The sequence below is a fragment of the Manis pentadactyla genome, chromosome 9 (assembly GCF_030020395.1).
Source record: "Manis pentadactyla isolate mManPen7 chromosome 9, mManPen7.hap1, whole genome shotgun sequence".
NCBI classification, from domain to species: domain Eukaryota; kingdom Metazoa; phylum Chordata; class Mammalia; order Pholidota; family Manidae; genus Manis; species Manis pentadactyla.
Genome location: NC_080027.1, coordinates 48,892,397 through 48,919,902, shown reverse-complemented (window position 1 = coordinate 48,919,902; position 27,506 = coordinate 48,892,397). Strand labels below are relative to the sequence as shown.

At 48.9% G+C, this 27,506-nt stretch overlaps 2 protein-coding genes, 2 non-coding genes and 1 pseudogene across 15 annotated transcripts in view; 1 reads left to right on the top strand and 4 right to left on the bottom strand.

Moving 5' to 3' along the window:
* Positions 1 to 21,768, top strand: part of DENND2B (DENN domain containing 2B) — a 166,484-nt gene extending 144,716 nt beyond the window's left edge. For 10 of the 12 annotated variants that reach the window (XM_036930968.2, XM_057507338.1, XM_036930966.2 and 7 more), the window contains 10 exons: positions 161 to 230; positions 2,987 to 3,064; positions 3,631 to 3,771; positions 7,518 to 7,666; positions 11,554 to 11,731; positions 12,028 to 12,069; positions 13,064 to 13,175; positions 14,267 to 14,506; positions 15,394 to 15,480; positions 20,498 to 21,767. In XM_036930968.2, coding sequence (XP_036786863.1) covers positions 161 to 230; positions 2,987 to 3,064; positions 3,631 to 3,771; positions 7,518 to 7,666; positions 11,554 to 11,731; positions 12,028 to 12,069; positions 13,064 to 13,175; positions 14,267 to 14,506; positions 15,394 to 15,480; positions 20,498 to 20,547 — 1,147 coding nt within the window. In that variant the 3' untranslated portion in view covers positions 20,548 to 21,767. Of the gene's footprint in view, positions 1 to 160; positions 231 to 2,986; positions 3,065 to 3,630; positions 3,772 to 7,517; positions 7,667 to 11,553; positions 11,732 to 12,027; positions 12,070 to 13,063; positions 13,176 to 14,266; positions 14,507 to 15,393; positions 15,481 to 16,096; positions 16,850 to 20,497 lie in introns of those variants that run through there. The other 2 variants (XM_057507339.1, XM_036930960.2) reach the window with 2 other exon arrangements.
* On the bottom strand, positions 8,749 to 8,844 carry LOC118934981 (U6 spliceosomal RNA; annotated as a pseudogene).
* A 1,907-nt stretch (positions 21,769 to 23,675) lies between the features above and the next one.
* On the bottom strand, positions 23,676 to 27,338 carry RPL27A (ribosomal protein L27a). The gene is made up of 7 exons (XM_057508206.1): positions 27,259 to 27,338; positions 26,706 to 26,908; positions 26,368 to 26,514; positions 26,164 to 26,319; positions 25,670 to 25,745; positions 24,825 to 24,999; positions 23,676 to 23,857 (listed from the first exon to the last, which is right to left on the bottom strand). The coding sequence occupies exons 1-7, from the start codon at positions 27,336 to 27,338 to the stop codon at positions 23,729 to 23,731; spliced, it is 966 nt and encodes a 321-aa protein (XP_057364189.1). The 3' UTR covers positions 23,676 to 23,728.
* On the bottom strand, positions 23,974 to 24,105 carry LOC118934983 (small nucleolar RNA SNORA3/SNORA45 family). Its single transcript, XR_005033652.1, has one exon. It is a non-coding gene; the product is annotated as a small nucleolar RNA SNORA3/SNORA45 family (small nucleolar RNA).
* Positions 25,377 to 25,506, bottom strand: LOC118934984 (small nucleolar RNA SNORA3/SNORA45 family). Its single transcript, XR_005033653.1, has one exon. It is a non-coding gene; the product is annotated as a small nucleolar RNA SNORA3/SNORA45 family (small nucleolar RNA).
* Positions 27,339 to 27,506: the final 168 nt, after the last annotated feature.

The window sequence follows — 27,506 nt, the reverse complement described above, 5'->3', positions numbered from 1 at the left end:
ACCCCTGAAGCAGTGGGCAGCTGAATGGGGCCCATCCTAGTCCCAGCCTCCTCCTTAGCTGCCTGGCCTTTCACCCCTTCTGAGATGGCGGTCCCTCTTCTTGGAGGCTGTTTCCTGGGTTGTCTGATACTTCCCTGATGCCAGACCCCCCCTGTTTCAGTGAGACCTTTTCTTTCATGCTGACTGGGGAAGACGGCAGCAGACGCTTCGGCTACTGCAGGCGCTTACTGGTGAGTGGCCCCATTCAGTCATCAGGGGCTGGGCCACAGTGTGTGCATGCGTGGGCTTCAGCTCCTGCTTCAGCTGTAGCTTGTGTGACATCCTGTGTTCTGCTCCCTGCATGCTCTCTGAGGCTGCCCCAATGCACACACGTGTGCGTACACATACAGACGAGGCATTCCTGGGACGGCAGGACTCTTGAGTGGACCCTCTGACTGGGCCCCAGAACCTAAGATCATCTGCAATAAGGGGAGACAGTAGATCACCTCCTGGACTGTCATATGTTTTTACCTCTCCTATACTTTTTCTTTTCATTCATTTCTCTTGGGCTTCTGGGCTCTGATAGCTGATGCTGGATTACAGGATCCTCACACAGCAGTATGTATGTGTGTATCAGATTGGGGTGGAGGACAGTTTTCCTCACCCCGTACCTGGCCAGCCTGATGTGGGAGGCATCCTGCCCATGGTCTGGTAGGGCTGGCAGCTGAGCAGGGATAGACCAGTACTTTCTATGGGATTCTGGAGGGATGCCTCAAACTCAGGGGAAGGGAGGGTTTTGAAAATAGAAGCCATGTTGCATAGAGAAGTGCCTCCTCATCTCCTATTTTCAGTCCTGGGAAGTAGATTGAGGTAAAGTAAGGAAAGCCCTGTCACACTCTCTCCTGGAGCTCCACAGGCATGTCATTGGCTTGGCTTGTGGACAGTGATTCGGGGTTCCCTGGGCCTCAGCAGGAGAAGTTGTCATTAGATGCCAGTCCAGGGGCAGATGAGGGGGATCCTAGGCAAGAGTAATGTATATTAGGGATCCCAAAGGAAGGGTTCTGAGCCAGGCATTCATAGTCATTCATTCATTCATTCCTTAACACTGTACCATACACCTTTTGAGGGTTAGGCAGCATGCTAAAGGCACATTAAGATGAGTTAGACATGGATCCTATCCTCATCTAGTAGAGGAGGTAGGACTATCAATGTAGACAAGGGAAGGCAAGGGAATAAAACTATTATTTAGGACCTATTGTGTCCAGACTAGGTGTTTTAAATATGTAATTTGCTTTAATCCTCATAAAAGCCCATGAGGTATTATTATGTCTGTTCTATAGATTAAGAAACTGACATTCAGAGGTAGGATGACTTACACAGCCCATAAGGGATAGAGCCTGATTGATCCCAAATCCTTGAGCACTAACTCTGGTAGGCCTGGATCACTCTAAAGGGGAGAAGGGATATTTGGATGTAGAATGCCTAGTGAAGGGGGGTATGAGAATGTGGAGCAGTACAGATGCCAAGTGGGGAGCCAAGCAGAGGCCAGTGGGCCCCAGGCTCACCTGGGCCTGGAGGGTGCATTCCAAAGGCCGCCTTTGCAGGAGCAGAAGGTGGAGCAGAGCTGCTCCTTTGCAGCAGGCCTGCTGCCCCCAGGGAAGAGTGTGTTTGTCCTGGCGTGTTCAGAGAGGGCCTGGGCTGGGTCCCTGCCAAGGGGGCTGGCACTAGCTCGGCATTCCTGCAGATCGGACACAATGATTCTAACCCAAATCCTACATACTTGGTTTAATCACTTGGGGCTTTAGGGGAGGAGGGGAGAGGGAAAGAGAGAGGAGTGAGTTTCAGGCCTAATATGGACAAAAACAGATTCTGCCTTCTCTTTAGATCTGTGACGCGTGGCCAGCAGGTTTGGAAACTGAAATGGCCCCATCTGCATTTGCTTAGCAGCCTGCATGAGGGACCAGCACCTGCTGCTCTGCTCCCTCCCCACTCAGCCTTGCCAGGCACTCCAGGCCTCTGAGCCAGAGGCAGCCACAGAGCCCTGCTGGCCCCTGACTGGAGAAGTAGACTCCTGTGGACTCACCCTAGCCTGCATTTGGGGGGCTCAAGGCTTGGGGAGCCCCAGAGCACACCTCCTCCAGCTGCCTTCCCTTTAAATCCCTGTTATTTTTGTTCTCCTCTACTCTGTAGCATGCCTCTGTCCTGTATCTTTGTGTCCCTCTCCCTTCCTTCCTGTTAGATGGCAGATTGCTTTAGAGGTAAGATTGAAGTCAAAGCAGGCTCCTGGTACTACGACTTGTATATACATAACCTTAGACAGTGGCTTAGTATTTTTGAACTCAGCTTACTCATCTATAAAATGGGGATAGTACTGCCTCTCTCACAACTTTTTAGTCAAGTACCAAGCCCAAGAACTCAGATGGAATAAACATTCAATAGTTTTCTTCCCCTCAGTTATTTCAGCTTGCTTTCCTATAATGTGGATGTGTCAAGGAAGGGGGAAAAGAGCAACTGAGGAAAGGAATGTTTTGAAGAACTACCCCTGTGAGGGGCAGCAGACTACATCATACTAGCATGTGTGAACTGGTGCCACCACATACTACTTAGCTTGCGCCTAAAAATGCACATATGTGCCTCAGTACCATTGGGTCCTCCAGGCTCCCAGCCTTAGGGATGTAAATCCACAAAATCTCCCTATATCCTCTGCCTGTCATCCTTTGCTTGTCCCTGTCAGTCTCCCCTTGGGAGGAAGGGCGGAGACTGTAGAGCTTGGCAGGAGCCTAGCATCTTGGGCCGGAAACCCCAGCAGAGGCTGAAGACTGCCCCCAAAGAGTGGCAACCTTTCCTTTGGTGACCTGGCAGAGTTGAGGTTTAGAAGAAGCTTAGGGCCTTCTTTGGCTAGAGGAGCAGTCCTCAGTCTTCTGTTTGCAAGGAAAAGGAACCAGATAGGTAATCATGCGCTCTCTGTGTCTGTGTCTCTCTCTGCCCCCTTTTTGTCCTGGCCCAGCCAAGTGGGAAAGGGCCGCGGTTGCCAGAGGTATACTGTGTCATCAGCCGTCTTGGCTGCTTCGGCTTGTTTTCCAAGGTAAGAGGGCTCTGGCTCACTTCCCTCCCCCCATTCCCCCAGCTGACAGCTCCCATAGAAGCATCTGCAGCTGGCTCAGATGAGAAAGCCCCGTGTGTGAGAGGGCATGAGCAAGAGAGAGTGCAAGAGCAAGCGCAAGCAAGCTCTGACTCCTTCCTGAGTCCTGAACCCGGCTCCCCGGCTAGCCTGCTGGCGTGTCCCAGCTCCTGCACCAGCCATGTCTGCCAATGTCACAGCCCATCCTGGGTCAGGAGCAAAGCCAGAGTCATGGGGACAGAAACTACCTTGGGGAAACCAAGTGCACAGGGACCTGACTCTCAAGCGGTATTTGCACAGCTGCTCAGCTCCTGGGGTCTGAGGCAAGGACTACTTAGGGAGCAGAGCAGTCCTGAGTGCCAAGGAAAATGAAAAGGGCAGGGTGTGAAACTCCTGGCAAGACAGTCCTCCTGTTGCCCTGCTTTGACATTGTCTGGTCAGATGCCAAGCTGCCCTCTTCTCTGCCCAGGAGATAGGGAAGGGCAGCGCCCTGACCCCCTTCCTCTCTGGGCTGCTGGTGGTGGGCACAGGTCCTAGATGAGGTGGAGCGCCGGCGTGGGATCTCTGCTGCGTTGGTCTATCCCTTCATGAGAAGTCTCATGGAGTCGCCTTTCCCTGCCCCAGGGAAGACCATCAGAGTGAAGACGTTCCTTCCAGGTGCAGGCAATGAGGTAGGGATTTCTGCTGCTTATTCTCTCAGACTATGGCCTGGGGCCAGAGTAAGACCTGCCTAGCAAGGCTGCAGTCTCTGCGAGGTGCAGAGCACAGCCCTGTCCTCACTCAGTGTGTGTGCATGCCTAATCAGTAGGGCCTGAAAAAGTGAACAACAGAACTGGAATTATTGCCCAACTCTGCAACAGTGAGGGTCCTTTCCTAACCTGCTCAGACTGAACTGCACTCCACCTGCCCTTCTTTTATTCATTCATCAAATACTTGGTGAATCTGTACTCTCTCTCAGTCAGGGACCATGCCAGACCTTGGGGCAGATCATAAAGCTAAAGAGGCACAGCTTCGTCCTCTGGCATCCTAGTCTGGTGGGAGAGACTACTAGTATCTGAATACTTTTACATGTAAACAAGTAATTCCTAAATAGTGGTAAGCACCACGTGACAACACCGGGCTCTGTTCTGCACAGGGGGCCAGGGAAGGCCTCCTGACGGAGTGGCGTTTTACCAGGGTCCTAAGGGGGGTATATAGTCAACTAAATGAAGTGGGAGGAGGGGGACTGAGAGAAAAGTGTGGATGGGGGGTTAACTCCCAGTAGAAGGAGTGGCACCCGCAAAGGCAAGAGGAGGGAAAGTGTGTGTGCTTGTCAAGGAACTGATGAAAGGCAAGGTGGTAAAAGGGCAGTGAGCAGGGGTGGGTAGGCAGCACGGGCCAATCACAACGTGTCTGTAGTCCAAGGCAAGGATTTTAGATGTTATCTAATGCAGGGTTATAAGAGCTGAGATGTATTTTTAGAGCTCACTCTGGCTGCTTCATAGATAATGTGTTGGAGGGAAAACAGGGAGACAAGTAGGGTTCCATTGAAGCAGTACAGGCAAGAGATGATAGTAGTGGATTAAGGGGTGGTAGAGAAGATGAGAAGTGATGCATTTGAGATATATTTTAGAATTAGGATCAGTAGCACTTTGTGGTTGACTGAAAATAAGGAATAAGTGTTAGGGAGATTTCAAGGCTACCTCCGTTTTCCTGCTTGAGCAGCAGGGTAGCTGATGGAGCACCTGAAGAAGGAGCAGGTTAGGAGGAGGCGGAGGAAGAGCTGACTTTGTGCCTGTGAGGTAGCCAAGAGAGGTGTTTAGTAGCAGAATGTAGGCAGGGGAGAGAAGAGAGCCCAGACTTGGTCCCCCTCAGTCCTGAGGGACTCCATTTGGAGGTCCTGCCCTGGAGAGGTGGCAGCCCTCAAGATTGAGAAGAGGGGAGGAGCCCCAGGGGCTTAGAAGCCAAGGAGTGGGGGCGTCTCCAGAAGGAAGGAATGATCAGATAAGGGAGATACTTCCAGGAGGTCAGGATGAGGTGTGGCAAGATGCCTTGACAAGAGTGGCTTTCAGGAGAGTGGGGGCCCAGAAAACCGAGTGGGGTGGGTTGAGAAGTGAATGGGGGTGGAAATATGGAACTAGCCTGTATAGACATCTTTCTAAGCGGCTTGGCTGTGAAGAGAAACAGGGATGAGGGGGCAGTGGTTGCAAGGAAATCTGGAGCCCAGGGTAGAGTTTGTTGAAGGTGGTTATTGGATGCTGGGTGAAATGTCCCGCAGAGGAGGAGGTTAACAGCAGGAGAGGAAGGGGATAAGGGACATTCGCTGAGGAGGTGGGGCGTGGGACCCACTGAGGGTGTGGCTTTGTTAGGAGAGAAGGGCACTTCCTTGTGCAGTGCCAGGGAAGGGCTGTGGCTTTTAGATTTTGGATTCTCATCTGATGGCTTTGGTTTTCTCAGAATAGAAGAGGAGGTCATCTGAGAGTGAGAGATGGTGTTGTGTTAAGAGAGGGCAGAAGTAAGTTAGTTGTTGCAGAGAGTGGGAGAGGGTCTGACCAAAGCCGCATCGGGTTTGCCAGGAGTGGTGAACACCCTGAGACTTTTGTCTTAGCTTCTCTTCTCTCTCCCTTGTCTGGAGGGATGGGAGGCTTTCTGAGCGGTCTCGGGGCAGGACAGCTGCCCCTGCCCTGAGAGCCTAGCAGCATACCTGGGAGTCCTTCTGGCTGTGGCCCTGCCCTCCTCGGCCTCATTTCTCCTCTCTCTGATCTGAGTTGCTTACTGTCCCTGAACCCTGCTTCCTGTTGTGCAGAAGACACTTCCCTCCTCTCCTCCGGCAGTGCAAGTTCAGCATCTCATCGTCTGAGCTGCTGCCCTGACCCCTCCCGACCCCAGGTGTGGTCAGCCACCATTCCTCTCTGTGCCTGAGCAGATGTTAATCACACCTTTCCTCTGTTCTGACACCAGTCTCATAGGCTGGGATTGTTTAGGCTCATTCAGCCCCACTGGACTGTTACCTCCTTGAGGACCAGGATGAATGCAGAGAGGCCCAGGGTCAGGGTTGGGAGCTGCTTCTGTGACTTCTCCCTCCCTGGAGGGAGCCTGGCCCTCGGGGCACAGGATGGTGGGGCTGTGTGCTGCAGAGCAGAGCCTGCCAGATTGCACACAGGCTCTCAGAAGGGCAGCTGGGGGAGCCCCACCGTTACTTCCTCTGGGGTGGGACAAGGACGGGAGGGTGCAGAGGTCTCTCACTCGATTGTGGTATGGGATTCATCATACCTCTGAGATTCATCAGACCACTCTCAGAAGATTGAGCCTTCTGAGAGTTCACCATCCCATGAGAGAGAGAGTGTAAATAGATTGCTAGGGTGACTTGTGCCCATTTTGCTGCTTTTCTGGGGCCCAGAGGGGTGGATACCAAGCTAGGAGTTAGGGCTTCTACTTGCCTAGTCCCTGAGGAGCAAATGAGATGGCATGGAGTAAAAATCTGTTGAAGGGGGCTGATGCTGTGGGGCTGTGAGAGGCCCCACGTGCACCGTAGTTCTGAGAAGGCCTGCCCGTCCGTGCTGCCCATGTATGCTGAGGGTCCAAGGAGAAGACTCGGCGGCCCCAGGGACAGCTGCCACAGCCTGGCCTGAGTGTCAGCACGTCCTCCCGCTCACTGTGAAGGGCAGTCGCTACCTCCCACCCTCATGACTGCCCCCAGGGAAGTGGCCACCTGTGCCAGAACACTGACTGTAGGGGGCGCCTTTCAGCCCCTTGGGAGGGAGGGTTGCTAGGACTGGCCCTGATGAAGAAAGCTGTGCTTCCTGGCAAGGTTGTGGAATAGCCTGCCTTTTCCTTGTGTTTTCTTTGTCCCCGGCACAGGGATTTTGGAGGCTGACAGAGGTAGAGGCCAGGATGGCTGGACAAACAACCTCTAGAAGGAAAGGGAGGGGATGTGGCAACAAGGGCACTATTGCCTTCCTAGAGATGGGTGGGCATAGGGTCCTGAGATGCGGAGATGTTGCTCTTCCTACTGCCCAGGGGGCGGTGATCAGTTGTGGTCTGGTCAGAATGGGGGACCAAGCCCTTTGCTTGGGGAGATGGGCATGAGGACAGGGAGGATTCTACAGATAAAGCTGTGTGATTGTGGCCTCCTCATCTGTAAGAGCAATCAGCTCTCCTCCCTTCCTGAGAGCCTGCCGGCCCCTGAGCATCTTCCTTTGTAGCCTCCCCCACATTCCCAGTTAGCCCTCCTGCCCACAACTGGGTGTCTAAGGATTATGGAAACAGCTGTGGTCTGAGGGGAAGAGGAGAATGGGTCTTATTGCACAGCTGGCTAAATTAGGGGCTCTAGGAGGGGAAGGTGGGAAGGGAAGCCAGCATGGGGTCACTCTGTGGAGGACCCGGGAGTAGCACACCTGGCCTGCCTTGACCCATTTTCCCCATTGCTGTCTGGCAGGTGCTAGAGCTGCGGCGGCCCACAGATTCCCGGCTGGAGCATGTGGACTTTGAGTGCCTTTTTACCTGCCTCAGTGTGCGCCAGCTCATCCGCATCTTTGCCTCACTGCTGCTGGAGCGCCGGGTCATTTTTGTGGCAGATAAGCTCAGGTAAGTAAGGCCCAGCAGGGCAAAGAGAAGAAGAGGGGGTGGGCACATCTACTAATTAACCCAGCATGTATCTCCCTAGTACATGCCCTGCTCCCATGGCGTTAGTATGGCAGGAGTGAGAACCCAGTGGAGGACTCGGCCTGAGGGAAGAGGAGGGACACCACTTTCGTGGCAGCCAGATTGTGCTGGTGCGCACATTATGTATATGAAGAAGGAAGAAAGTAAGAGATCCCTGGCTGGTGGCTGCCTTTCCTCTGGCTGGGGAGGCGAGGCCGTCTCTGTGGGATGCTGGGTCTGAGGAGAGTGATGGCCCTCAGGCAGAGCCACCGTGAAGAAGGGGCAAGGGCACTGACCAGGCTTGGAGGAGTGCAGGGCCCCCTGAAGAAGGCGGCTGACTGGAGTGACCCAGGGATATGTGAGGACAGGTCGAGGCCTTGGGGGTGCTGGGGAGGAGAGTGGTTGTTCAAACTAGGAAAGTGAACGGGAAGATGTCCAGGGCCTAGAGGTGTCGATGAGGCAGGAGAGCTGGTTCAGGAGGAACACGAGCTGGATGGATTACAAGTCTTGGTCTGAAATGTTGGCATTTGTGATTTTAGAGGTGGAGGAGTTCTAGATACGAGGGTCTGCTTTTAGCCAAGTGTTAGAGGTGGCAGAAGTGTCACTAGACATGAGGCGTTATGGAATAAACCAGGCTTTTCTAGGCAGTCACTTTTTTTTTTTTAAAGAATGTCTTTTAGTCCTTTCAGGCTGCTATAACAAATTACCACAGACTGGGTAGCTTATAAACAACGGAAGTCTGTTTCTCACCGTTCTGAAGGCTGGGAAGTCCAAGATCAGGGCACCAGCATGGTTGCACTCTGCTGAGGGCCTGATTCTTGGTTCATAGTTGGTACGTTCTTACTGTCCTCACATGAAGGAAGGGAGGCGGTAGCTCTGTGGGGTCTCTCTTTTTTTTTATTGAAGTATCATTGATATACAATCTTACATTGGTTTCAAGTATACAACACAGTAGTTCAACAGTTACCCATATTATTAAATACTCACCCCCTCTAGTGCAGTTACTACCTGTTAACATAGGAAGAAAAAATATGGAATGTTTCATGAATTTGCATATCTTGTGCTCGGGCCATGCTAATCTCTGTATCGTTGCAATTTTAGTATATGTGCTGCCGAAGCAAGCCTGTGGGGTCTCTTTTATAAAAGAGCCCCATTTCAGTTCATGAGAGCTCCACTCTCATGATGTAAGTGCCTCCCAAAGGCCCCACCTCCTAATACCATCATGTTTGGTGGCTAGGATTTCAATGTATGAATTTTGGGGGACACAAACATTCAGACCTTAGCAGAGTATACATGGGGGGTGGGACAGGTGAGAGAGTGAAGTATGAGATCTTAACAACACATTGTGTATTTTTTTTTATCAAAGAAATTTACACAGGAAGCAGTGGTTTCTATAGAGAGGTGGAATTAATTTAGTCCTTTAGACATTTAGCTACTTGCTATGTGCCATACCAAATTCCAGGTGCTGATAGGAGGGTCAGAAAAGAAAAACCCTATTTCTAAATTGTCCACCTGGAAACCCAGGATCCCTAGGGTATTTCCATATATATGGGGACCTAGTGAGAGGAGCAGGAGAAATGGACTCAGAGTAATGGAGAAATGGAGCAGGAACCCAGGCCCACCCTCAGCCCAGGAGAAAAAAGGAGGAGGAAAACCACAGCTGCTGTCTTTTTCAGAGAATTCCAGGTTTAGAAATGAAAATTGTTCCTCACTTCCTGCCATAGCCTCAGTGTGTCTGTATCCCACAGTTGTGTGTATTTCTGTGTATGGGCCCATCAGGTCTTTGTGAAGGGACCATGCCCAGCAGCTGGAGGTAGCCAAGCTCAGCATCTCCACGTGACCCTTTTTGCCACCTCTGCCATCCATGCTCATTGTCTGCCAGTGGAGCCCCCGCTGCCCAACTGAGAGGCTCTGGTCTGGCCAGACCTTTGCCCCAACAGAGCCTGGACCCTTAGGTGTTTTTTTCCTGAAGGTCTCAACCCCTTACTCAGGGCAGAGTCTCCTATTTGCCTCCCCTCCCCTTAGCCCAAGCGCCAGTAAGACTGTGAATACAACTATTGTCTCCTGTGGCTGCAACTGCCTCTGAGCACATTCCAGGACCATTTTGGGAGGAAAACACCCCAGGGCCCTGTTCTTAGCCTGGCTTGGCAGTCAGGTTCTGCCAATCTTGGATCTCAGAAAAGATGTCTTCCCTGCCCAGGGTCTGCCTCTGACTGGACGCAGCCCAGTGATGGCACGCAGACCTGGACTGAGGTAGGGTTCAGTAAGGCCAGCCAGCTTGTGCTATGTGGCTCAGGTTTTACGTTTTCCACAAGTCCTTTGTCCCTCTGGCCTAGTTCTGATGTCTGTATGTGGGAAGGGTGTGTGTGTGCACAGGCTCTGCAGGGATCAGCCTCTGCCTCCCAGGACCACTGCGTGGGGTTGTGGAGATAGTGTGTCCCTCGACCTGAGACAGCCCTTTTTAAGATCTTTTTTAGATGGCTCTCCTCAGGCTGTGGGGAGCTGCTGTCCCAGGCGAAGGGCTGTCAGGGTCAGGACACCTGTGTCTCTGTCTCAAGGCTGGTGATATTTTAGGGCCCATAGGGTGGCAGGATAGCCAAGCAAGGCCCTGCCTGACAAACACCGGTGAACATCCAGAGGTCTGTCTAAAAAAAAAAGGGTTTGTTTGTGTCATGGATTGGAGATGTGTTCTCTTGACTGGTAGGATGTTAGTCATGGAAGTGTGTGGATCCCTGATGGAGCTGATCAAGTGGATCCCAGGGATTTTATGGTTAATAGATACAGAGGGACAGGTGGGAAAATAAAGCTTGAAAGTGAACTTGACTGTGGCTCTCTGTAGTATGGCCCCCTTGGGGCACAGGGGGTGGGGGTTAAGGAGATGCGGGGAACTTTGATTCTCTTGCTGACATCACAGATAGTTCAGATCAGTCTGTGTTTACCCTACCCCCCACCAGCCTTAAACACATGTGGGTCAGGCTTCTGTACCTCCTAGGTAGCACCCTGATCCCCCCACCTGACACACACACTATTTCCCATTGGTCATTCAGTTTGGATAGCCAGCCCTGTGGTGCCCCTGGGTCTAGAGGCCTGGAGCCCCATCTAGGCCAAGAGAGGAATGAACCCACGAGACCTGTGGCTGTTTTTTGTAGACTGAGAGAAAAGATGGGAGTGGGCACCTTTTTCAGCTTGGTGAAATGGTGCCAGACTCCTTACTTCAGTCAGTGGTCCTCAAGAGCCCATTCTTCCAGTTAAGGAGAGAAAGGACTGGATAGAGGGCAGAGCAGTAGAAGTAACACTGGGCTAGGAAACAGGGAAAACTGGTTTTGTCCCAGGTCTGCCATCGATGACCAGACTGACCAAACTGGTGTCTGTGGCCCCAGCTGTACAATGTAGAATTGATAAGATGGGCTCTGCACGGCCTTCTAACTCTTATATGCTATGAATTTGTGATCAGCTCTTGCTCAGCTTAGCTTTGTACTCCCTGGCTCTGATTCTCCCACACTAGGTCAGGCCTGCTTATGCTTTTGGGTGGCCCTTGGGGGTGTGTAGGTTAGTCCTTTGTGTGTTCAAGACTTGTTGTGTACCTTCATGACTTTTCCTAGGTAGAGTCATCAAAGAGGGTAGCACCAGTGTCCTTGAGGCCCCAAGCAGTGGGAATGTGGGGGGTTCATCACTCCACAGGGTCAGACCCAGGCCTGAGCTCCATTAGCATTTTTGTTGCACTGGAAGGTTTAATTTATAAAAGGTGGTTCTGAGCTCCCAGCAGGCTCTAAGTCTCCTTCCCCAAAGGTGCTGGGCCTGCCCTCAGGTGCTTTGTCTCTGTCTACCAGTACCCTCTCCAGCTGCTCCCATGCGGTGGTGGCCCTGCTGTATCCCTTCTCCTGGCAGCACACCTTCATTCCTGTCCTCCCGGCCTCCATGATTGACATCGTGTGCTGTCCCACCCCCTTCCTGGTTGGCCTGCTCTCCAGCTCCCTGCCCAAACTGAAGGAGCTACCTGTGGAGGAGGTGAGTCACCTGCAGACCCAGCTGTGAGGAAGGGTGGAAGAAGGAGGGGACAGAAGGAACAGAAGCCCCCAGGAGGGAGGGGCAGAGTCAGAAGGGAGGGGAGAGAGCCCACTGGGATCTTCTCATCTGCGGCTTCTGGGCTTCTGTAACCAGCTCTTACCCTTTCTCCCTGGGAGCTCTCTCCCTGGCTGAGTTTTCCTGTTACCTGACCCTGGGAATCTGGGAGTCCTGGAGGCCCAAGGAGGGCACTGCAGGGACATGGCCTGAATCACTGCCGCTAATGACTTTTTTCTCAGGCACTGATGGTGAATCTGGGATCTGACCGATTCATCCGACAGGTAAGAGCAGGGCACCACAGAATGTGGCCTGCCCTAGGGTGGGTGCTTGGCCAGTGCAGATGCCAGAGCGCCCAACACTGTCACCCACACTATTTAACCTTCACAGCCTTTTGTTGAGCTCTCTGGGCTCCATATTCACAGAACAGACAAGGGTGGGGAGAATCTGGACGGAGAAGTCTTGACCTCAACAGGCTCTGCCCTTCTGGTTGGCATCATCAGCTTCTGGAGGGCAGTGTGGGAGTACAAAGAACATGGTCTGGAAGTCAGAAGATTTGACCTCGGCTCTGTCACCTTTGAGTCACCATGATCTTGCACTTGCACAGGCTTATGAGCTCTCATCTCTAAAACAGGCATGGTGATAACACCGGCCTTGAAATGTTGCTGGGAGATTGCACGATACAAAGAATGCTATGGAATGTAAAGGTTTGCAATATTTATTGCCAACTTCAAAAAGCCTTTGTTAGTCATGGAAATCCTCCTGGCTCTGTACAAAGGAGCACAACCCACTACCATACCTTCTAGGAATGTCCAGTCGGTTACAGACCACTGAGGAGCTGTGACTCCTGGGTACCAGGCAGCAAGGTACAGACACTGAACCAGAATAGAGACAGGAATGACATCCTAACCTCAAACCTCAGACCCATCTTGGGCCATGACCGCCCTGCCCCAAGCCAACTAACTGTGCTACGCACCTGTTGCTGAAGACGGAGGAGGAACTAGGGAGACTTTGCCAGGGTTCTGGGGTGGGAACTCCTAGCTGGTTTTGGGCAGTGTATGCCACCAGTTCCACCACTTTTTATTTGTGTGCCCTTGGACAAGTTTCTTAACCTCTCTCTCTTCCTCAGCTTCTCATCTTAAAATGAGGTTGATAAGAGTGTCAGGGCTATTGGGATTAAGTGAGATGGTACTTAAGCCGCTCAAATGGTCTGGAACATAGCACATGCTCAGTCAGCATCATCTGTGGTTGTCATCACTGGGCCCTTTCCTCCTGCAGATGGATGACGAGGACACGTTGTTACCTAGGAAGTTGCAGGCAGCTCTGGAGCAGGCTCTAGAAAGGAAGAATGAACTGATCTCCCAGGACTCTGACAGTGACTCCGATGATGGTGAGTGAGGCTTGTCCTGGGCGGAATCAGTTCTGGTCCCAGGCCTCCACTGCTCTGGGTCTGGGCCTTCTGGGGTCGGGACCCTGTTTCTATGCACTTTCTAGACCCTTCTGACTGATGAGGCTCCCGATATAAAACCATGATTTCACTCTAGCCTTGAACTCTGCAGCCCCACTACCAGAAGGCTCAGGGAGTTATGGCGTGACTAGGGCTGAGGGGAGAGAAGTGCTGTGGTATTTCATCAGGGGGAGTTCAGAAACATAAACAGCGCTGGGGCTGCTTCTAGGGTGGCCCAAGCTATAGAGCTGCCCTCTTCTATTTCTTCCCTACCTCACAAGGTTTGGGAAGGAAAACCCAGAGATGTGGCAATCACAAAGACTCCTCTTGCTGAGAGGAAACTAGTCATTGCTCCTTCTCAAGCCTTGCCTTGAGCCACTGCAGGAGATGGGGGAGCTTCCTCACCCTGTGAAGCCAGGAAAGGATCCAGGGCAAAGGGGTATGGGGAAAGTGATCCTGGGGCCCCTAATTTCCACTCACATTCATCCAGCAAGTATACTTGATGCTTGAAAATGGCATGGGTCCACTTAAATGCAGACCTTTTCAATAAGTACACTGGAAAATTTTTTTGAGATTTGTGACAACTGGAAAAAACATTTTCTTTTCTCTTACTTTATTATAAGAATATAGTATATAATGCACAAAATGTATGAAATGTGTGTTAGTTGACTGTTAATGTTATTGGTAAGTCTTCTGGTAATCGGTAAGCTATTAGTAATTAAGCTGTGGGGAGTAATTAAGTAATGGGGGAGTCAAAAGTTAGAGGCAGATTTGACTTCACCCAGGGGCCAGCACCCCTAACTCCAAGTTAAGGATCAACTGAACTATATTTACCAACTTCTACATTCAGAGCAGTTTCCGACCTCCCAGCTCGTGGGCTAGTTACAGGCACAGGAGCATGAGAGATAAAGTTTCAAGGACAGATAAGAGTTCTGGCTGGAAGTTTCATTGGGGAGAAGGAAACAAACACCAGCCAGAGGTTGGAGATCACAGGCTCTGGACCTGAACCTCAGTGATTGTCTTTTTGCTTCCAGAATGTAATACCCTCAATGGGCTGGTATCAGAGGTGTTCATCCGGTTCTTTGTGGAGACTGTTGGGCACTACTCCCTTTTCCTGACCCAGAGTGAGAAGGGAGAGAGAGCCTTTCAGCGAGAAGCTTTCCGCAAGTCTGTGGCCTCCAAGAGCATCCGTCGTTTTCTTGAGGTTTTTATGGAGTCTCAGATGTTTGCTGGCTTCATCCAAGACAGGGAGCTAAGAAAGTGTCGGGCAAAGGGTAAGGCCAGAAGAGCTTGGGGTTGGGGGCTGGGCCCTAACTTTTCCACTGCCAGCAGGGCTCAATAGCTAGGCACTGTGATGAAACCTCTCGGGTATCTGCTAGGGCCAGGCCTCCAACATCCCTCTTCTCCTGATAGAAACTGCCAAGGGAGTTTACTTCTCCTCCTGTCCCAGTAAATGCCTTCTCAAGGCTGCGACAGGCTGAAGCCATGTGGCTATAGAGGGACTCATTGCCTGCTAAGAGCAACATGCCACTGGTTGCCCATCCCCTCCTCAGGTGGCCATCATATTCAGAGAAGACCAGACTGCTGTTTAGGGGCTTCTGAGAATCCAGGGGGTTGAGAAGGCTCTGGTGGAGAATTGAGCTAGCTCTCTGTATTAGGCTGGTGGCAGTCTCCATTCAGAGCAGAAGGCCATCTCATCTCTGTGTCATCTGCTCAGCTCACTGTCAGGCTTTTCCCTCTCATCAGGATCTTTCTGTCTAACCTGGAGGTTACTATTTCTTCTGTCCACTGATACTGTCCACTTAGTTGAACCTTTTTGGAACAACTTGGTAGAGTGGTCCAAAAGGAACCACTCTACCAAGTGGAGGTGGTGTCCACTCCGGGCAGCTGTGAAACAAGGAGTGGCCTTAATGAAGCTCAGGAATGTACATCATGGGGAGGTATTGAGGACTTCTTGCTATTAGCAGTGGACACAGTAAGATGTCAGTAATGACAGCTTGATGGCCAGTCTTAATTCTAATCAAGTGCTCCTGTAAATGGTATTTGCTGATCCTTAGTTTCTCCCATTTTGGGATCTGTGCCTCCTGTTCCCATCCAATAGGCCTCCCTTCCCTTCCCCCAGTGGCCGTTCTCATCCTTGTTCCTCTCTCCTCTTCCCCAGGCCTCTTTGAGCTGCGAGTGGAGCAGTATTTAGAGGAACTCCCCGACACTGAGCAGAGTGGAATGAATAAGTTCCTCCGAGGTTTGGGTGAGTAGTTTTGTCACTGATGATGGTTCAGCAAGAAAGGAGGGACTGGGGGATCTGTACCCTAAATTACTCTAAACCAGTGCCAATGTATATTATACTGGAGCTGTAGACAGAACAGGAAGAGATCCCTTGGTGAAGAGAAGGTTCCCAGCCCAGTGCTCCAAGGACTTTTAGCACAGTAGTTACCAAACTGCAGAACCAAGAGAAACCACAGATGCTCCCATAATCTGGCCTTTGGATGTACTCCTTCCTGAGTGAATGAGGGCCATTAGGGCCAGTGAGCTTTCCTCTAGGCCATAAGGGGTCTACAGAAGTAGCAGTGTCAGCGTGTCCTTGTTTGAAAGGCACTCCCTTCAAAGAGCTCAGCCGCTAAATCACAGAACCATAGCATGTCTTAGTTTAAAGGGAAATTGAGGCTGAAGAAGTTACATGGCTTGCCCAAAGCCACAGTGATTAATGCCAGTGCCCTAATTAGAGCTGGAGTGCTTTCACTACCCTGGATCAGATCTGTAACAGCTGTAATCCAGCTTTGCTGATCTTGTCTTTCCCTCTGAGGGGTAGGACTGTTGGAAGGTGACATGGAAACATTCTCACTCTTGCCCTCTCTGGCCCACAGGCAACAAAATGAAGTTCCTCCACAAGAAGAATTAAGCCCCTTTCCCAGTAACTGAGTCCAGTGCCCTGCAGAGCCTGGAATCTGGGGAGGGGGCCCAGCCTGGGATTCTCTGGGCTGCTGTGGCTGCTCTGCCCCCACAGACCCCACCCTCCCAGCCAGCCCACCTCTGCCTTCACAATATCCCAGGATACTGTTTGTAAATAATCTGCTGTAAGCTTTCTTATCTGTTTTTGTAACAAGCAAAGAGAATCTGGTAAATATTTGTATATTCCCAAGGGGCTTGGGTGCTGGTGACTGGCCAATTATGTGCAGCTGACTGTCTCAGCCAAACCACTGATCTTCCCCTGGAGGCTCCTGGCCTGCCTGCCTGCGGCCCCTGCTGCCAGTCTTGGGCCCTGGAGAGCAGATGCTGTCTTGTTATGTACAGGAGGACCTTTTTTTTTTTTAATTTTAGAGTTTCTATTTTTTTCTAATAGTCTTCCCTCCCCTCTCTAGCCCTCTTCTTTGAAAGGCAAAGGCCAATCAGTCCCCATTTGCAGCACGGAACCAGGCTCTTGGGCCTGGCCTTTGCTTGTTCCTCTCATCTTTGTGATGGTCAGTGAGTCATGGGAAGACCACCCCACCCCTAGCTCTGCCAGTGCTCTCCCAGTCAGCAGTGGCCATGATGCGGTACAGGGCATGCCTTCTTCCCACCATCTACGGGTGTTCTCAATAAACAGTGTACAGTTGTTTGGGCCCAGAGCCCTATGTGTTCCTTGGCTTCATTATCTAGTTATTTCTCCCAGGGGGTGGGCTGAGCTAGGCCAGTCAGCAATGAAACACCATCATGCAGGGAATGAGTGCTTGATTAAGAACTTAGCTTCACTGTGGGTCACTGAAGCTCTCCTTCAGTGAGATCTTGTTCTCTGGTTTGTTGTGTGACTTGTCTTAGAAGATACCTACTCATTGTTCTAGTTCAGCTTCCCTCTCCAATAACCAACTGTTAAGATTCTTTGTTTCTGGTGATGGAGAGAATGCTCAGTGGCCCTTGGCTCCACTATTAAGTGAATCTTAACATTTTCCTATTCAGTATGAAGCCCTTCAGACATCACTGGTGTCCCGACATTGGTGGAATATAGCCCAGCTAAAGCCAACCCAGGGCTTGCTCACAGCCCTGGCCCATTGCCTATGGCTCTTCCATGTCACTCTGAATCATTTTTTCTGTTGGAACTTGTGTGCAGAAACTTCTGCTACATTCCATGGAAAAGCAAGGAGAGAAGCAGGGTGGGAAATATGGGTGGCCTTAGACTTTCCACCCACCCAAGGACTTTGCAGAGCTGAGACCTTAAAATTTTCCATGATGAGGCATTATGCTGGAACTCTTTTCACTGATACTATCTATGTTTGGGCCTGGTAGGATTTGAACCATGGAATTAAGTTTTCCTGCCCCATCCGAGCCCTCTTAAAGGAGATGATCCCATCTTCAGTTCCATTTCCTCCTCCTCCCCATGTCCATGGAGGCCTGTGCAGGTCCCAGCCTGCCCGTTGTTTGGGGTTGCTATTGCCTCATAAAGCAAAGTAGAGGATTTGTCTTCTGGGAAGACAGTTGTCTTCTCTATAACAGCCTCCTACATCAATGGCTTTGGCATCTTTCAGGAAAGGAGGGCAGGGAGTGAGGCCTCTTGTGTCTGGGTTTTCAGTTGAGGTAGAGAAGACAGGGTTACAACCAGAAAGTCCCAGAGTTGAGCATAGTTACCTCTACAACTCAGCACTGTTAACCCAGCCTGGGCTCCATGACAGTCCTAGAGGTGGATTCCTTAATAATATAGTTAATGACAATTTCCAAAAAGTACTATTTCTCCTTTTTTAAATGTGGACCCAAAGAATCCTCAAGACATGTAATCAGATCACACATTATATAGGTGTAAATTCTTTTTTTTGTAAAATTTGAAACTTTTATGTGTTTTTAAAATCTTAAAATATCTAAGATTAACCCTAGAGACTCCTTCCTCCTCCTGTGGCCACAGCTCATCCCAATTCAGAAAACTGGTACCGGCACATAATGGCTCAGAGTGGAATGCAAGGGGCCCATGCTGTGACTGCAGCGGGCAAGGCACAGAAGTCTTACTGGAAAGGTAGAGGAGGGTGTATGTGTGGAGAGGGTAAGGGGGCCCTGGTGTGGGGTTGACAGAAAGCGTCCAGTACTTCTTTCCAAGTTCTGCTGTCACATTATATCTGGATGCCTGAACAGATGGTTCTCAATCCTGTCAGTACCAACACTTTTCTTTTCTATAGCAAATAGTGTAATTCCCCCTGCTTTACTATCCTGCAATGAAATTTACAGATAATATAGCCTATCTAAACATGCCTTAACTTTAATAAAATGGGAAAATAAAAGGCAGGCATTTTGTTATAAAATAACTTGTAGTTAAATATGTAAATGCTTGGGCACAATTGCACTGGAAGATATAAGGATGCCTACACCTGTATATAGAATTGCTGTGAATGCAACAGCTACACATGAAGACATAATTATTCACATAAAAGTGAATTAGCAATTCAGACTCTACTAAGTAGGTATTAACACTGGTAAGAGAGTTTTCTGAAATTAACAACTTTTGGTAGTATGCTCAACAAAACACAGTAGGAGCTTACCCTGACTTAACCAGTAGTTGGAATCCTGGAAAACTGAGTAGATGAAAATTGGAAAACAAAAACAACCTCTCTGCCTCTACCCCCCCCACAAAAAAAGGCCCAACAGCATTTTAATTATGCATAACAATTCTGTTAGGTTCTGTCTTGCCAATGGGTTTCAGCCCCGGGCAAGTTCACTATGGATTCAGTGTGACCAAAGAAATTGACAGCAAAACATTCTTGGGGTGAAAGGGTTATACCCAAGTTTATTTCCAGGTGGCAGGTCAGTCACTAGAATCCTGTTCATCAGAGCGAGTCTGCAGGCAGCAAGCTGGTCTCTGCCTCTGGGCCCCTCTGCACAGTTGTCCCACACAGCTGTCCTCTGCGCCTGTCCTCAGCGCTGCCACCACTCCAGCCTCTGCAATCCTGCAGCCTTGCAGCCCTGCCATCATGTTGTGCCCAGAGCACTGGGTGGAGCTCTTTTTATAGAGTCAACAGCCATGTATTGCCCACAGGTGTGCAGTGAGCTAGTCAACCACAGCCTGGTGAGAATCCTGGCCACAGGAACTTTCATTTAATCCACAGGTTCTAAACTAGATTTTTCTTTGTTTAGAATGAACTCATACTTTGCAGGTATCTGGCTTCCCCTCCATGATTGTGACAAACAAAAAATGACCCTGTACATTTCTATAACACCCCCACAGAAGATGTTATTACCATCTAGAACAAGTATCCGTGAACAGTGTCTTTCTGACAACACGGGTGCAATTGCTCGGACAGTGCAATGTTGTCTTCTCTACTTCCTCTACCAGAAGTCCCAATGCCTAGGGGTGTCAGACCTCCCCTATTCTGGAGTTAAGAAAGGCCCTGGATTTTCTCCTGTAATTAGTCCAAGAACTTTTTTTTTTCCAGAGTTAATACCCCCCCACCCCTCCATCCCATTACATCTTTCTAAATGCTCTTTTCAATAAGTAACCATGCGCTGGTAAACAGTAGTGTCGCAATGGGGATTCTGGGCTGTTTAGAAGGTGTTATTTTAAAGGAGTGCCCTTGGAAAGCAGTATTATTCCAACTGTGGTTCACATTGGATAGTACGTGGAATAAGGGCTCCAAGAAAATAGTTTTAAATACATACAATCACAGATCAGTTAAGTTTTTGTTAAAAATAACTCTATTTCTCATGTAGACTTTTAACCCATCTGGTACTTCCAAAATGACTTACTTATAAAAGTATACACAGAGTATTAAGAAAAAAACCGTAAAGGAATTAAAGTGAAAACAAAATTGGACTGTAAAATAGACCCAGAAATGAAACATTAACCTATATTTTTACTAGGGATATTGCACAGTTAACTATTTCTAGAGCCAGTGTGGCAGAATGCATGCCAAACCGTCTTAAATTTGCCAATGGAGATGGGAATGGGTGTAATTTAAAAGGTAATGAAAACTCTAGAACAAGAGAAAATACTATTCAGCACTGGTAAGTGACTTTTTTTTAGAGCTATTTTTTGTCATTGATACTGCCTTTTAATAAGTAAATAATACGCATTTGGTTAAACTACCAAAACACCATCTCCCTTATCCCCCCAAATTCATGAGGAAATGCCTTCGCTCATTTTTCTGTTCTTCCAGAGTATTTCCATGTGGACAGGCATTTTTCTTCAGCCACAGGTGCCTTGCACGCAGTTCGTGATCGTCATCTTTTTGACAACTTTGTTACTTCTAAGGTTTGGGAATCCCAATCTTGACAGAGTACATAAAGAGTACACCTCCTGTTCTTAAGCGCAGCCGAAGCGGGGCCTGAAGGACTGCAAAGCTGGCAGAGACCTCCGCCCTGAAGGTTGCTGACAGCCCACGTGGACCAGGACCCGAATTAAACCTCTCGCCTCCGGCGGAAGCTTCCCCGTCGCGCGACACAGGCCGACGCCGGTCTCTACCGGAAATGGTTGAAAGAGGCGGGGTCTGCACCGGCTGTGGGGGTGGTGGGAGACCGTAACCCCGGAGCCAAACCCTCACACGCTCCGGAAGTGGCTCTTAAGGGAGGAGCCGAGACGCCTAACGCCGCGCAAACCTGGGACAAGCTCGCAGGGGTGGAGCTGCCGGAACCCCTAAGCCTCCCGCCTTCTAGCGTAGACCGATGCTGCACATCAACCGCGGGTGGTGCGCGCCTTTACGCTTTTCGTTCCAGGGCTGGGCTGCTCTTGGGCTAGCCATCGAATAGGTCTACCTTTAAGTCGGAAACTTAAATCCGACTTAGCTAATTTTGCAAATTAGAGGCAGACAGACATTCCTCCTAAGTCATAAGCTATAGCTGCAGCTCCGACGTCCATGTATAAATACACAGGCCTGAAATTATAATCTTAGCAATTTAAGCTTACATAAAAACCTAATGTGCCAAGCAATACCATTTTTCACCACCGTCTTGGAGGTAGGTGAATAAAAGGTTGAAGACTGAGTGAGTAGGGCACTTGATAAAAGCTCTGCTTCTCATATATGGGAGGACCTTGCTAATAACCCTGTGTACTTGCTGGCCATCGCAAAGACAGTGGCAGTACAGGGACTTTGTGAACAAAACAGGCTAGACAAAGCCTGGCCATCTCATTAAGTTTCCAATGCATAGGCTGTGTTTTGCATTTCAGCACTGGTATCTTTCACTCTCAACTGCAACATAAAGCTGAATGAATGCAATGTTTGCCTTTGGTTCCATATTAACAAGCCAAGTGGTCACTAAGTTTGTGTTCATTTATTTGGGCTTTTCACTAGTCACCCATCTTCCTTCAGCAATGGATCACTTGGAAAGGAATCAGCGTCTGTCCTATTACCTGTAGATAATGGTGAGAAAGCTGGAACAAGGCAGCTCAATATAGATCAGTTGCTGCCCTTTCCCAGGCCAGATGGAATAGCATGATTATCTGGGCTGTCTTCTCTATTTAGAATGGCTATACAAGTGACTTTCACATTTAAGCATGACCATTTGCAGCTCTATAGTGGATTGGAGTGAATATTATCCCAACGAACCCCTGTCCTGTTTTGGGACAGTTGTGCATGCTACCACAGGTGTCAACAATTAACTCCATTAAGGGAAAACTAGTGATCAAAAATCTTCCTCTAAACCCTACTATTCCAGGTCTAACCATTTTGCTGCCAACACCACCCTACCTAATGCAGTCGGTCACCAAGTTTCCAGTCCATAATATCTTTTGAATTCCACTCTTTTTCCATTCTCATTATCTTGGTCCTCCCTCCCACTTCCCACTGTAGCCCAGTCCCCAAATTACAGCCTGGCCAGAGTAATCATTCCCTCCAGGTTCATTTTCCACATGGTATCTCACCTTAACTTACCTACCCAAACTGGTTTCCTAAATGCATGCTTGCTCTTCCCCTACCCTGGATCACTTTCTTATTGACTTAATCACACCAAGGTCGCCTGCCTGTCTGCTCCCCAATAGTTCCCTTATATATGTTACTAATAACAAATATGTTTTAGTATGCCTTCCGTTTTACTTAAGCCACACAACCCTCAAGTAGACACCTTTACCTAAATTTTAAAGATGAGAAAATTGAACTAAGCCTAAGTCATACAGCTGTTAGGTTTAGATTTCAGTTTCAAACTCCATCTGACTCTTTTAGGACACCACATTTATACATTTCTATGCCTTCAGTGTCTAGCAGGAATCAACACTAAATTGAGTCTCTTAATTTCAACTACCAACCAACCTTCTCTAGATCCATGGACTCAGCTTCCCTATTAGAAGCCCTCCAACAGATACTTCAGGAAAAACCAGTCACTTTTACCTTTCCCCATCAGCTGCTGTGGAAGATGCAAATCCAGATGATCCAAATGAGCAAACCTGAAGTTATTAAATAGTTTGTCCAACTGAATAAAACCTTCCTGATAGTTCTATGATCACCCAAATTAATCAATTTTCCCTGTCCTTCCTTATATGTTACAGTCCCAATTGTCCTCTGAAGGTTGTCATGACAGATTTATCCCACATAAAACCATGGTTCCCAGTCTATGTATGCACCCGTAAGCATTAACAATTCACCCAACTAAACCTTGTAGTTGAGTTTTAGTTGATTTAAGTGCAATCTTAAGTATTACTCTGGCCAGGGTCCTAGACTCCAAGTCTTATTTTGGGAATTTTCAAAATCTTGGGAAGAACTCATTAAGAACTATAGCAAATTATAATTTACCCTGAGATCAATGAGGGTCCTATCTGCACACAAGCACTAGTCATCATCATGGTTCTGGAGGAGATACAAACCCTAGAAAATACGAATCTAGTTTCTGACCTTTATGAATTCCCTCATTTCTCTACTAGATACATTTGAAACTAGAAGAAAAATCATTATCATGATGTGTTTCTTTGAACATTAAGACTCCTATCGCACAGGAACCATAAATCCTGACAAGTGTTTTCCAGAATCCAAACCACTCTGATGTTTAAAAGCCCTTGTGTGTTAGAATTTAGGTTGCTGGGCCTCATTTTCAAGATTTTGCTTATAACTAGAATGGTTTGAGGTCCAGGATGAGGAAGCCATATGGAAAAACCTTAGATTCAGGAATTTAGTCTTGAAGAACTACCTCAATCCTATTATTGGATCCCCTATAGAAAGTGACCCATCAAAATCCTGTGAAGACCATGATCCATCAAAACTGAGTCTTGCCCTTCTGAGCCCCACAGAACAGTTAAGGCCACATTTTCTCACTCACTGTAATGCTGTAATGCATTATAATTCAGTGCAAACAGGCCTTTCAGCTCTAAGACAAAAATGTATGTTTTCAATAGGTATCACTCTCACTTTATAAAACAAGAGGTCCAAGTTAGGTAACCAGACAAGTCTTCTAAGCACTGATACTATCTCTTGCACAATTTGTGAAGGGAGTTGGCAGTGGAGCCTAGGCCCTATTCCTAGAACCTGTTGGGTGGGAGGTAGAAGAGCCAAAGAAACTACATTCATATCAGAAGAGAAAGAAAAGCACATATCATTTAATGAATGTCCCTCCATGTGGCTTCAAGCTACCAGGACACAGGCACCCCCAACACCTTTAATCTTCTCCTCAGCTCTTCTGCTGAAGAATTTGGCCTTCACGATGACAGGCTGCTTTGGGAGTTTTCCCTTCCCCAGAACTTTGTAGTAACCCTGGAAGAATGGAGAAAAGGGTTTATGGTTTATAATACCCCACAGGCTGGTAACAACCCCCTCATGTGTTTAAGGAAAGATGATTGCCAACCCACTCCATCTAGGAGCCAAGGAAGGCATGTTTCTGATCTGGGCACTACCGGGGGCTCTGACTGCCCTCGTCAGTGAATCAAGACCAGCAGATTCTCTCCGAGGCCTCTAGCACACCAGGACAAAGAGCTGTGTCAGGATGTGACTCTAGTCTCAGGCAAAGCACAAACCCTCTCTCCTAATCAATTATCACTTGATAAGCAAAAAAAGGAAAACTACGTTCCCAGCAATGTTCCAAGTCTTCACCATCAAAATTGCTCAAGGGATGTTAAGTAGGCTGGGAAGGGCAATCTACAACTTAATGCCCCCCTTCAGGATTCAGACAACCTCCATACCCATAAGAGTAAAGGCTGACACAACAACCAGAACTCCAAATTATATACAAAAATGCTTTCTTTGGGGGGAAGGGAGGAATCATCTCTTCAGATAATGTAACACCTTAAATGACAAACATACTAGGATTTTATTCTGTAAGGAACATAAAGGGTAAAGAGCTGTGCCTCATATAGGCTTGTGTAAAACAGACCAGAGCCAGCTAAGATTTTGCCAATAAATAGCTTAGGCGAGAAATGCAAACCTATACAAATCAGGGAGTAAAAGGAGCAGTAAGATCACTATTTGGAATAACATTCAGGTCAAAATGAAATAACTGAATAAATGGGCAGAAAAATTATTCTTTAAATGTTTTGCTTGAAACAATTCTATAGAGTTCAGTTTTGGTCAGTGTATCATCTGTGGAATTTTACCAAAAGATGGAATTATCTAGTAGATAACTGGGTATATAGACATCAGGTTGGAGATCAAATAGATTAGATTACCCACAGTTTTGAGCGGCAAGGATTTGCCAAATAAAGGCAAAAATTTTTCATTTACTCACCGATCGCACCACATCAATGATAGGAGCAACTCCAGTCTTGTTTTTGGCAGCATTTAACCGTGTCTGCTCACTGACCAAGGTCCACAGTTTATCAAGATTGACAGTTGGGCAGAAGCTCTGGTTCCTCTTTAAGTGGTAATGTCTCATACCAACTTTCCCAAAGTAACCTGGGTGACTGGGAAGAGAAGGCAACCACTTTCATAACCTCACTCCAATTAGGAAGCTGTGTTTATGATTGATCTTTCCAGTTTATTTCCCCTCCCCACTCCAAGAGTGTTAAGTTGTCCACTGGTGTAGAACAGTGACACAGCAGGTACTCCATTTATTTGCTGAGTAAAACAAATCTTTATAAAAGCCACCAAAGATTTTCAAGAGTTGGACTAGCTTTATCTCATGGAACCAAGGTAAGTCACTGAGGAAAGGGCAGTGCCAAGACTAGAACTTAGGTCACGTGACAGCATTATATGGAAATTACACACTCCTAAAACAGAGTTCTTCTAAACAAATAGTTAAAAAACATCCCTTAGTTTGTGTAAGTGAATATAACCTGACGCCTGTCACTAACCCGGTGACTGACTGTGCCACGAGAGCCACAGCCAGTGAATAAGGTCAGCAGTTACTTTTCGAGGACTCTAGCACACTAAGGCAATAGTTGACACCCAAGCGTGACTCTAGCCTCGATGACAAGTTCTCCCTTCACATCAAGCGTTTAACCTGGTAAAAGCCAGCAACAGGCAAGGTTTTGAGTGGTTAAGAGGCTTGCTTCCCATTAAAGATGTTCTGAGCCAGCTTTCTGCCCCTAACTCCGAAACAGTCCGTCTCAACACACTCTAATAAACACTCACTATTTGTCAAAGTTGATCCTGTGGTGAAGCAGGCCACCAGCATTTCCCCGGCCTCCCGGGTGCTTCCGGTGCTTGCCTGTAGGAATACAAAGCTACATGGCTAACAAAGCCTTCTTTGGCCCCACATTTCTCGCAAAAGCGTTTCGCCACTTTTGTGCCTTTGCTTATGCCGTTCCCAGTCTACAACGACTTTCAGCATTGTTAATCACTAAGACTATGGCCAAACATCTCTGCAGTGTTTGACATCCCAGAACTAGGGCAGTACACCACGTCTTCAATCAATTCGATACTGTGCCCCGCTCAATTTTCATCCCCAAATGATTGAGATTCTCTAAAACTGGATCCTCGAATAGTCAGTATCCAACGGTCAAATTCAATCCGACTAGACTGCATAAGGCTCTTACTAACCCACTTCAAACCCACCTACCTCCTGGCTAGGTAAGCAGCGAGCAAGGAGAGCCCGAAACCAACCAGTTAGGGAAGGCAGCACTTACCGATTCGGCCGTGACCGTGGCTCACGTGGCCCCGAAGTTTACGGGTCTTCCTCAGTCTAGACGGCTGTGTGGAAAAAGGTGCTTGGTTATAAGGCCCAAGGCTGGCTGGGCGTGGAGAGATGCCTGTCAGTCTGCGAGGGGCCTGGAGGTCTAAGGATCAAGTGTCTGTCTCCTGGCGCAATCAGTAAAGCTGAGGTTACAAACTGGTTCGGAGCCGTGAGGCCTCGTCAGGGCGGCGCCCGAGCGCCTCGACACCGCATGTCTCAAGGGACCCGAACCCCGAGCCGAACACGCGGCCCCAGGCTCCCGCGCCCAAGCCAGACGCCTGCCCTGAGGCCACCCATGCGCGGTCTGGAATGCCGGGCTAAGGTCGGGTAAAGGGTTGGGGTGCAACGCAAGCAGAACTCGCGCAGCTTGAACAAGCAACCCTGGGGAGAAACGAAAAGAATCACCTACCATGTCGGCGGCCGAAACGAAAGAAGGAAGCCTAGACAAAGTCTCGCGAGGTACCAAACTCGGGGGGCGGAGCCAATGCTCCTCACTTCCGGCCAGGGAGGCCGCGTCTGGGTGCGGTGTCTTGCGTCTCACGCCGCTGAGGGGTCTTTCTTCTTCCTTTTCTTGTGGGTCGTCCTCGCTTTTATATGGAAGTGCGGGTGGCCCTGGCGGCTTGTGGCGCTTCTCTGTGCAGCTTGTACGTTCAGGCTCGGAGGCTGAGCGTTGTCGCGGTATCCGGGGCTTGGAGACGCTGTGATAACGCCTTGGCTCTGGAACCTCTTACGCCACCGTGTGTCAGCTCCTCACCAAACGCCCCAGCCCTGAGCGGTCCACGCTCCTCGCTCAGTTTTAGTGGCCTGCTCGGACCCGGCGGTGGCGGTAGCGGTAGCTTGCTTGTCCCCCGGTCTCAGTGAGGAGCCGCGAGGCACCCTGGTCCCCTGTGTGACCACCCGGTGTCTCGCTCTGCTCCCTTGAAGTCCTTTAAGGACTCAAATTCTTTAACGACTCAAGGGTTATTTTCTTTCATCCGTGCACTCCCAGTTCCTGGCATGTAGTACATATTCAACAAATTATTCAGTGACTGAATGCACCTGCTCTCACCTCCCTTTCTTCATCCAGTGGAAGAGACTTTCTTCCCGGTTTAAGTCTCCACCAATGTTCAAAAATCCCATTCTTTCCATTACGCGGTGTGTGGTATTTTCTCTGCTTCGTTCCCTTAAAACTAAAATATATTTTAGCTAAAATATCTTCAGTTCTCCCTGTCTTTAGCTATTACCCTTGCTCTTTCCTTTACAGCCAAGCTCCCCCAAAGAGTAGTCTTCAAATCCTGATAACTGTTTAATCCACTG

Excerpts from the sequence above, each read along its gene's own strand:
- RPL27A (XM_057508206.1), bottom strand. The coding sequence starts at position 27,338 with ATGGAAAGAATGGGATTTTTGAACATTGGTGGAGACTTAAACCGGGAA. Across the intron at positions 26,320-26,367 it reads GGCCTCACGGCTCCGAACCA|CCTTAGACCTCCAGGCCCCT; the intron begins GTTTGTAACCTC and ends CAGACACTTGAT. Across the intron at positions 25,746-26,163 it reads CCACGGTCACGGCCGAATCG|GCAAGCACCGGAAGCACCCG; the intron begins GTAAGTGCTGCC and ends GTATTCCTACAG.